Source organism: Pleurodeles waltl, chromosome 3_1, assembly GCF_031143425.1.
Source record: "Pleurodeles waltl isolate 20211129_DDA chromosome 3_1, aPleWal1.hap1.20221129, whole genome shotgun sequence".
Taxonomy (NCBI): Eukaryota; Metazoa; Chordata; class Amphibia; order Caudata; family Salamandridae; genus Pleurodeles; species Pleurodeles waltl.
The window spans coordinates 1162845729-1162855346 of NC_090440.1; the positions used below are offsets into that span (position 1 = coordinate 1162845729).

The following is a 9618-nucleotide window of genomic DNA, read 5'->3' on the forward strand; positions in this document are numbered from 1 at the left end:
TAGGAGAATCCAAGATGGGGTGACTTGTGGGGCTCTCACCAGGTTGTGTTACTCAGAATCCTTTGCAAACCTCAAAATGTGGCTAAAAACACTTTTTCCTCACATTTCGGTGTCAGAAAGTTCTGGAATCTGAGAAAAGCCACAAATTTCCTTCCACCCAGTGTTTCCCCAAGTCTCCTGATAAAAATGGTATCTCACTTGTGTGGGTAGGCCTAGTGTCCGTGACAGGAAATGCCCCAAAACACAAAGTGGACACATCACTTTTTCTCAAAGAAAACAGAGGTTTTTTTTTCAAAGTGCCTACCTGTGGATTTTTGCCTCTAGCTCAGCCACCTCCTAGGGAAACCTACCAAACCTGTGCATTTTTGAAAACTAGAGACCTAGGGGAAACCAAGACAGGGTGACTTGTGGGGCTCTCACCAGGTTCTGTTGCCCAGAATCCTTTGCAAACCTCAAAATGTGGCTAAAAAAACACTTTTTCCTCACATTTCGGTGACAGAAAGTTCTGGAATCTGAGAGGAGCCACAAATTTCCTTCCACCCAGCATTCTCACAAGTTTCCCGATAAAAATGGTACCTCCCTTGTGTGGGTAGGCCTAGTGCCCACGACAGGAAATGCCCCAAAACACAAAGTGGACACATCACATTTTCTCAAAGAAAACAAAGGTGTTTTTTCCAAAGTGCCTACCTGTGGATTTTGGCCTCTAGATCAGCCGGCACCTAGGGAAACCTACCAAACCAGTGCATTTTTGGAAACTAGAAACCTAGGGGAATCCAAGATGGGGTGACTTGTCGGGCTCTCACCAGGTTCTGTTACCCAGAATCCTTTGAAAACCTCATATTGTGGCTAAAAAAACATGTTTTCCTCACATTTCGGTGACAGAAAGTTCTGGAATCTGAGAGAAGCCACAAATTCCCTTCCACCCAGCGTTCCCCCTAGTCTCCCGATGAAAATGGTACCTCACTTGTGTGGGTGGGCCAAGTGTTTGTGGCAGGGAAGAGGCAAAACACATCGGAATTGAGGGGGAACCAAAGTGGGTCCAAAAGGGCAGTTTGAAAAAAAACATTTTTAGGCTGACAAGTGCAGTAGAAGTTTTATCGGTATAGATGAGACAATGCTGGGTGGTAGGAATTTTGTGGATTCCTGCAGATTCCAGAAGGTTCCATCACAAAAATGTGGGAAGAATGTCTGCTTTCCAGCAAAGTTGCAGGTTTGCAGGGCATTGCAGGTAAGGAAATGGTGCGAGGTGCATGTGAAGCACACCACCCTAGAATCAACTAGATATTTAGTTTTCAGATGTGTCTAGGTCTTGTGGATTTTTCTATATGGCAGGTTCCCAAAGTAAAACCAAAAGTGCAGCCCTCACCATTCCAAGTGGGACGATTTTGAGAGTTACCAAGCTCTCTTGGCCCAAATGTAAAACAAAAAACAAAAATAATCAAATGTCCTCTTGCTTGCCATGGGATAAGATGTTTTAGTGTGCGGGGGAGAGCTGAATGAATGTTAGCCCCTTCAGTTCGGGTGGGGGCATAACCAGGCCCATACTGGTTGGTAGCCACCACCCCACTATTTTCTTTTATTGTTTTTATTCCCTAGCATCTAGTAGACTTTCTGACCACTCGGGGTGTGGATCGGGGGTAATTGCCCACTGGTGGGCAGAACAAACTTGGCCCCATTCATTTGGGGTTGGGGTATGGCCATACCCCCACCTCTTATTTTGAAAAAAAAGTCTTCCCTCGTCTCTGGTGGGCTTTCTGCCCCACTTGGGGGAAGATGGGCCTTCCAAAAATAGGCCAATCTGCCCCCAAGGGGGGGGTAGTTATGGCCAACAGTAATGCACCCCCATGGGGAGCGACCCTTGCCCAAGAGGCTGCATCCCCAAAGCAAAACACACATATACTATAATTTGCCACCCCCGAGAGCGACCCTTGCCCAGCGGCTCCCCAAACATAAAAAAGTAAAAATGAACCAAAAAACAATTATCTCTGGTGTCTAGTGGTTTTCTGCTCCCACGGGGGCAGATCGGCCTAATAATTTTAGGCTGATCTGCCCCCAGGGGGGCAGAAATGGCCTAAAAGTAATTTGCCCCCCTGGGGAGTGGCCCTTGCCAAGAGGCCACTCCCCTTATGCGCAAGTACAAAAAAAAAAATCCCTGGAGTCTAGTGGTTTCTGACCCCCCCCCCCCCCCGGGGACAGATCGCAAGGTCGATCTGCCCCCGGGGGGGGGGCAGAAATGGCCTAATAATAATTTGCCCCCCCGGGAGCGACCTTTGCCCAAGGGGTCGCTCCCCAAACATAAAAAAAACTAAACATAAAAACAATGAATAAAATAATCCCTGGTGTCCAGTGGATTTCTGCCTCCAGGGGGGTTAGAAATGGCCTAAAAGTCATTTGCCCCCCTGGGGAGTGGCCCTTGCACAAGGGGCCACTCCCCTTATGCGCAAGTACAAAAAAAAAATCCCTGGTGTGTAGTGGTTTCTGCCCCCCCCCCGGGGGCAGATCACAAGGCCGATCTGCCCCCGGGGGGGCAGAAATGGCCTAACAATAATTTCCTTTGCCCAAGGGGTCGCTCCCCAAACATTAAACAAAAAAAAACAAAACAATGTTCCCTTGTGTCTAGTGGATTTCTGCCCCAGGGGCAGATCGGCCTACTAATATTAGACCGATAATATTAGGCCGATCTGCCTGGGGGGGGAGAGGGGGGGGCAAAAATAGCCAAGAAATAAATTGCTCCCCGAGGAGCGGCCCTTGCCCAAGGGGCCGCTCCCCTTATTTCAAATAACAAAAAAAAAATATTCCCTGTGCGATCGGGCAGCAGAAATGCTCAGAGAGACATGAAAGGAGAGGAAAGGCGTTTCCTCTCCTTTCATGCCTTTACGCCCCCTCCACATGATCAGAGGAGAAATGCTTTTGCATTTCTCCTTCGATCGGCGCTGGTAGCTAAGCTTCCTGCGCCAGGGAGAATGCCTCTGATGAGGTCAGCGCGCAAAAGCGCGCTGACGTCATCAGACGCCACTGAGGGTCACGGGGTGTGGGGGTGGAAGGGGAAGCGATTCCCATTCCATCTCTGCCCAGGGGAGGGGGTGCTCGGCCATCCAGGGGAGCGCTCCCCCAGGGGCCCATAGCCGGACGAGGTGTTCTTGTCCAGGGCACAGAAGGGGTTAACCACTTTGTGGCTCTGCCTGGCTGTGGAACACACGTCTGGGTCGGGATGACAGTTGAGTTGGTTGTAAATTCACTCTAGACAGTCACTCAAAGGGAGCTGAGGTGTGTCCTGCGTATCATGATGTGTCTTCCTGGGCTAGAGTGGAGGGAGGAGTAGACACTTGCACCTAAATAGGCTGTGCCTGTCCTTACACAAAGCAGTCTCCAACCCCCTGGAGTGTGTCTGGGGCCAGGGCAGGAAAGGCAGGGTCTTGTGCACCACAAAGACTTTCCTTTGAAGTTTGCCTACTTCTAAGGCAGAAATTAGTATTAGTATTGAGCATCTGAGACCACAACTTCAAAACACATCTGGACTGAGGACATTCTGCCAGGAAGAAGAGCTGAATACTGTAGGAAGAACTGCCACTCTCCCTGTTGCTTTGCTCTGCTGGCCGTCTGCGTGCTGCTTCTGCCCTGGGAGTAAAAGGAGTGGACTCTGCTTTCTACATCTTGCTCTTCAAGGTTCTCCTATGGCTTAAACTGAGCTTGTTTCCTGTAACAAGTTTCAGGGACATCAAAGACTTCATCTGCCAGCACCTGGGCCCTTCTGCTGAGAGTCCTGACTTTCCAAGTGGTCCCTAATCCAGTCCCTTCCCTTGAAGGTGGAAGCTTGTGAGCTGAAAAAAAATCCACGCAGTGAGCCATTGCGGAAAGAAAATTGAGGCAGCGCCTGTAACGCAGCTAAAAAATCAACACAGTGGCTGTCTTGCAGCTGTGGATTCCACACATTTCCTGCTTCAGCTTGGATTCATCTTTGCCATGCGTCTAGATTTTCCATGCATCACCCTGGGCCTCATTTACTTCATTGATGCTGCACCGCAATAAGGATTCCACGCAGCGCCTTTTCTGCAAGGAAAGAATTGACGCATCGCCAGACCGGCGGAAAGAGTAACGACACATCGCCCGTCCACTGGGAAAAGAATCGACTCATTGCCTTCCACCGGTGAAAAAATCAATGCATTACTTGCTTTTTCTACGCATCACCTACTTTGCAGCCCACATCGTCTTTGTTTTTTGACACATCAAAGGTACTGTGTATTATAAAGATACAGCCACTGTTTCTTCTAGATTACGACTCTTTCAAACTTTAAAAAGTGATATCTCTACTTGTGTATGTTGGATTTTATTTTCGTTTTGGTCTTGTTTGACTCAGATAAATATTGGCTATTTTTCTAAACTGGTGTTGAGTGCTTTTGTGGTGTTTTCACTCTGATATTGTGTGTGTACAAATACTTTACACATTGCCTCTGAGATAAGTCTGACTACTCGTGCAAAGCTACCGAGGGGATGAGCAGATGTTATCATAGGTGTGTGACCCCTTTGCCCTGACTAGAGTGAGGGTCACTAATTGGACAGGGTGTAAACTGACTGCCAACTAGGGACCCATTTCTAACAATTTTTGGGGGGGAAATCTCAGTCACAAAAGAAGTTGTGAAGGATGGAGTCCTTTAATACCCATTTGTTATTCTCTTGAATGGTTCTGCTGAAATTGTCCACTTGAGCATTTTCAGTTCCCAGAAGGTAGACCCCTGTGATCCTGAGATCCCTGAATATTAACCATGCATGATGACATTGATCCATTAAAGAGAAAAAAACTGTCTCACCATTGGATGGACTGTTGTCTTCAGATTGTGACATTTCTGAAGGCCATATAATCGCTTCTCCTCCAAAGGACACACTCTTGAGTCCACTGTGTCTAAGATCGCTCCCAGGTAGTGAAGAAATAGAACTGGCACTGAGAAGAGTTTTCAGGATCTTTGTGTAATCCCAGTCGATGGAAAGTCACTCAGTGCTTAATTTGTGCAGGTGGTTTCCAAGACTCAGCACCAGCACTTAGTTATCAACACTGGCACTTGTGACAGCCTGCCACAAGGTAACGTTGTCTGGCTATTTAAGAGATGACCACAACAACAATGAATTATTAATTCAATATACATTAAAAATGACTATTTCCTGCTGGCCAACCCATTCTTATAGCTGAGTTGTTACTATCATTGGCAGCAAGGCAGGGGCAACGTGTGGTGCAAGCTGCAAGGGCCTCCTGATGAGAACCCTGGCACTTTTTTTTCTTTTTTTTACAAATTAAGCACTAGAGTCTCAGTTTGTTAATGTTAGATTGCTTGTTGGTAAGGAGACACCTTAACGAGCCAGAGCTGAGGTGAGCTGCCACCCCCACCATTCATTTGGAAAAGATCTGTGTTGCAGATTTTAGAATGAGAGGGAGAACTTTGTATTGGTAATGTTGTTAACCTCTGGAATTTTTTAAGTTTCTTAGCTATGCGGATGTCAAAATAGGCATCTTGGAGATCTATTATGCATGGCCAGACCCCCAGATGTAGTTGAGGGTAGATTTGATAGAGAGACAACATTCTGAATTATTCTCAGCCAACCATCTATTCACTTTTGTACGGTCTAAAATGGGTTCCTTCTTTTTTCACAAGAAACTAACAGGAGTAACTTCCCATGCCTTTGAGAGGAGTGGGAACCTTTTTCATTGCATGTTGTGAGGGAAGAAGGAGACTTTTTGCTGTAGTTTTTTTCCAATGGAATAGGGATTATTCCTTTGGCTGTATGGCTGGTGGAGAAAACTTGAATCTGAGATGGGATCTATTCTCTATAATACCGAGAACCCATTGGTTGTTGGTAATATTTCTCCACTCTTACAGGGGAAAATGTCATTCTTCCCTCAACCAAAGTGGGTAATGGATGGTGGGTAGGAAGGCACTCATTGCTTGCTACCTGCAGTTGGTTTAGTGGCCTGGGCAGATGTTTCCTGACCACCTCTACAGCTTCACTGGACCTTGTTTGTTGAGGTCTCTGTTGCGGCTGTTGTTTCCTTTAAGGCCATTGAGGGACTTGAACCTTCTGGTAGAAATATCGGCGGCAGAGGGGCCTATAGAAATGTCTCCAGTAGAAGAAGGAGCTGTGGCATGCTGTTTTCAGGCAGCAGAAAGAATGACTGAATCCAGTGTAGGATCCATGCAAACAAATAATGGATCTTGATCTGGAGGTTGATATTTCCTCTGCAGGTCAGATGGTACCATCTTAATAAACACTGGTGTGAAGAATAATGCTATGGCCAGTTCTCAGAGACCTGGGACTGGAGGAAGCAATGGTCTGGTGACAGACCGTTGGTGCAGTGTCTCGAAGATAACCAACTGTGTTAATCAGCAAGCCAATATTTAGTTTGTTGGTGCCTCTGATAAGGGCCTCCTCGAAAGTTTTGATATCGTTGACAGGAGATATTTTAGCTGGAAGTGAATCTGTTAGTGTTGGGCACTATAGGCTAGAGAGGATGAGGTTGTATGGTAACACACTGAAGATCTAGATCAGAATTGAAAATCTGGCCTGCATCTGGACAGGATTATCTTGGTGATCTTGTGGGATGATGATTACAATGTGATCTTGGCCTTGTTCTCGACCTAGACCTGTTGCTGCAAGTTCTGGTATGATGAGCTTAAGATTTGGTACGCCTAGGTGGAGGTACCACTAGATCAATTTACTTTAATGGCCAAAAGGGGTGGATGTTGTATTTGGTGGTGGGATTACCGCTGGATTTACTGGTTGTAGAGGAGGATTAGACAAAAGATCCACTTGAACCTGTAGAGTAGCAGAATATTATTGATGTGGAGAATCCAGTATGATGACTGGAGATGCTCGTATGGATTGAGAATAGGCTCTGGAGTAATCAGGGTCTGATTTAGATGGGAAACTCTGAGAATTCATGTGCAAAAGCCATTCCGCCGTCTTCTCCTGAGAAGGAAGATGGTGTCTCAATGTTGAACCATGTCTCAACATGGAATTTCTTGAAGCTGGCTTACGTCTCAACACCAACTGTGCCCTTCTCCTTGATGTTGTGTGTGTTCTTAATATCGAACGAACTCCTGACAGTGAGCAAGTACCTGCTGTACCTCTCAACATCCGCAATGACAAACAGGGTGTCGTTTGTCTCCAGATCTCTTCCTTTTGGATCTCCTCCTGCAGGAGTCTTCAGAGAGTGAGATAAGGGCACTAGTAGAGGAAACAGCCTCTCCTCTCCCCATAGATGTTTCTCTATTTCTCTATTTCAAAATCTTGTTTTCCCATTTGTGCCACTTGACCATGTAGGCAAATCTTCTCTGTCTTCCTCTTCCTCAAAGTATGTTTGGAGAAGGTCCTTCCGTGGTAACATGTCTTAGAATATTGAAAAGCTGGCTAACAGAGGATAGAGAGCCTGTGGAGGTAACAGCTGTTGCAATTTTTATGCCACATTCTGGGCATTTTCCAAACAGATGGTATTAGCATAAATATATATTTCCTGTCACAAAAATATCAATAAATATTCTTCTCCCGTCATCGAGTCAACCAGTTCTGAAAGCGAAAAATGACATGAAAAAGCCTTAAAAGGGCAGAGCTCTACTCCAGGGTCCTATCAGCAAAAAGAACTGGGTAAACCGCACCTGCAAGGCATGATGGGACACTGGAGGTCAGGGTGCCCTTAAAGGTGCAGTGTTCTATTCTCATTGTTTCAATGCTGCGATCTATACAGTTACATTGCCCTATCTTTCCCTATCAGTTGCTTTAAAAGAAAGTAAAAAGAGTTTGTGAAGGATGTTTTTAAAAGGCCACTTCTAATTATTGTTACTGACTTTTAAAGGCTGCAAATTTACATTTTTGGCACATGTACCGCTTTGACTTTCTGAAGTTAGATGAAAGTACTATAAATAATATGACTCTTAAGGAACTGCTCCTGGGTCCCTGCATGTGGGTGGCACCATTCAGTGCTTATGATTGTCAATGGCGAGTAAAATATATTTATTTCTCCAAAAAGTTCACACATACCATGTGCTCTGCACTATACAGGTGTGAAACATTTTCAAAATTGCCCTTGCATAGGATTTTTTGCTGGAAGGGCACACTTCCAGTAGAAAACCTATGTTAGACATCACACACACTTTGCACCATCATTCAAAGGTGGGTGTGTGGCACTAGACAGTCTATTTGTACACTAGTATAGAATAAAAGAGCTGCAGTAGGGCAGATTTAGTAACTATAACCCTTTGCAGCTCTATGCCTCTATGGATTATTGTGCAGTCATTTTAGGATTTGGATGTTTGATGGCAGCCTGGTCCCATAATGCATATGTTATGTATGCACTGAAGCATAGGGAGTTTTTTCACAGGACCTTCAACTCAGTCACCCATCGTGTACTTTCATTCTGTGTTCTGTCAACCCTTCCATCTAATAATTTTTTGTCTTTTTCCCTGTAGGTTCCACCCACTGGTTGTCCATGAGCGCCTTCACCCTGGTCACATTAGCTTTAATGGTTGCTCTGTAGCAGATGGATTGGCCCTGAAGCCTGACCCCATTCTCATCTGTGCCTCACCTGTTGGTTTAGCCTAATGTACTTGCAGCAGGCTGATGGACTGGAGCCAGCTGTTGAAAAATGAATGGACTTCCTGGGAACAAACAATTTGTACAGTTTTACGCATTACACAGTGCAATTTATGCTAAAATACTGGTAAAAATGTTATTAATCAGCCTAAATAGATCAGTCACAGGTTTCATAGTGCTACCTATCACCATGCTGTACTGAAAAAGCCATTTATTCCACCATCCTCAATCTGTTTAACCAAGATTTGTGAAGAATTATAATTCTGAGGTTACTGTCTTGTTGCACCACATTTTATGGATCTTTTCAGTGAAGTTATGAACTCTGGGAATATTCAACTGTAATGCCAGCAGGTTTTCATGTAGTCATTTTGAGAACTGATAGGGATGCAAAGCAATGCTGCTCACAAAGAAGAATATTGGTTTTAAATTACAAATATTGCAAAACATAGGATTATATCATGTTGTTGTTACATGAAGTTAATAACTGTTTTTGAATTGGAATTTGTGTACATTGATCTACAAATTGTTACTTTCAATTGCTATTGAGCAGCTTGAAAATAAAACATGGGCTTGACAGATGCCTAAAAACCTTCGGCTGGGTATTTTGAAAGTATCAGTGGCACACATGATCAAAAGCAGGTGCAGGAAATAGCCTTTTGATTAACTAATCACAGCATAAGGTTCGTAGTTTGATAACCCCTAAACCTGAGGAACCCAAAAAATAGCAAACCAAGTGCACCCTAGAAACATGGTTGGTGAACTTTTCAATAGGAGAATCCATAGACTAGTCTCTCCAAAAAGTAGCCTCTGTGGAAACCATCATAACCCTTTTCACTTGTGTCTGGGCTTATAGAAGCTAGGAATTAGTTTTGGGATGCAATAGCTGCCCAGAAGGGCCTCGTATAAATGATGTACTGACCAGTGACCCCCCTAAACAAGGGTGTGTGTGTGTGTGTGTGTCAGAAACAGCCGTCATCACCACTACAGATGATATCTGCATGATCCTATACACAGGAGACACAGCTGCCCTCAGGCCCTGGA

General features: G+C 45.0%; 1 protein-coding gene across 1 annotated transcript in view; it reads left to right on the plus strand.

Moving 5' to 3' along the window:
- Nucleotides 1–9169, plus strand: part of LOC138285031 (otoancorin-like) — a 489250-nt gene extending 480081 nt beyond the window's left edge. The window contains exon 26 of the mRNA XM_069224460.1: nucleotides 8454–9169. Within this exon, the coding sequence (XP_069080561.1) occupies nucleotides 8454–8521 (68 nt within the window). The 3' untranslated portion in view covers nucleotides 8522–9169. The remainder of the gene's footprint in view (nucleotides 1–8453) is intronic.
- The last annotated feature ends 449 nt before the right edge of the window (nucleotides 9170–9618 follow it).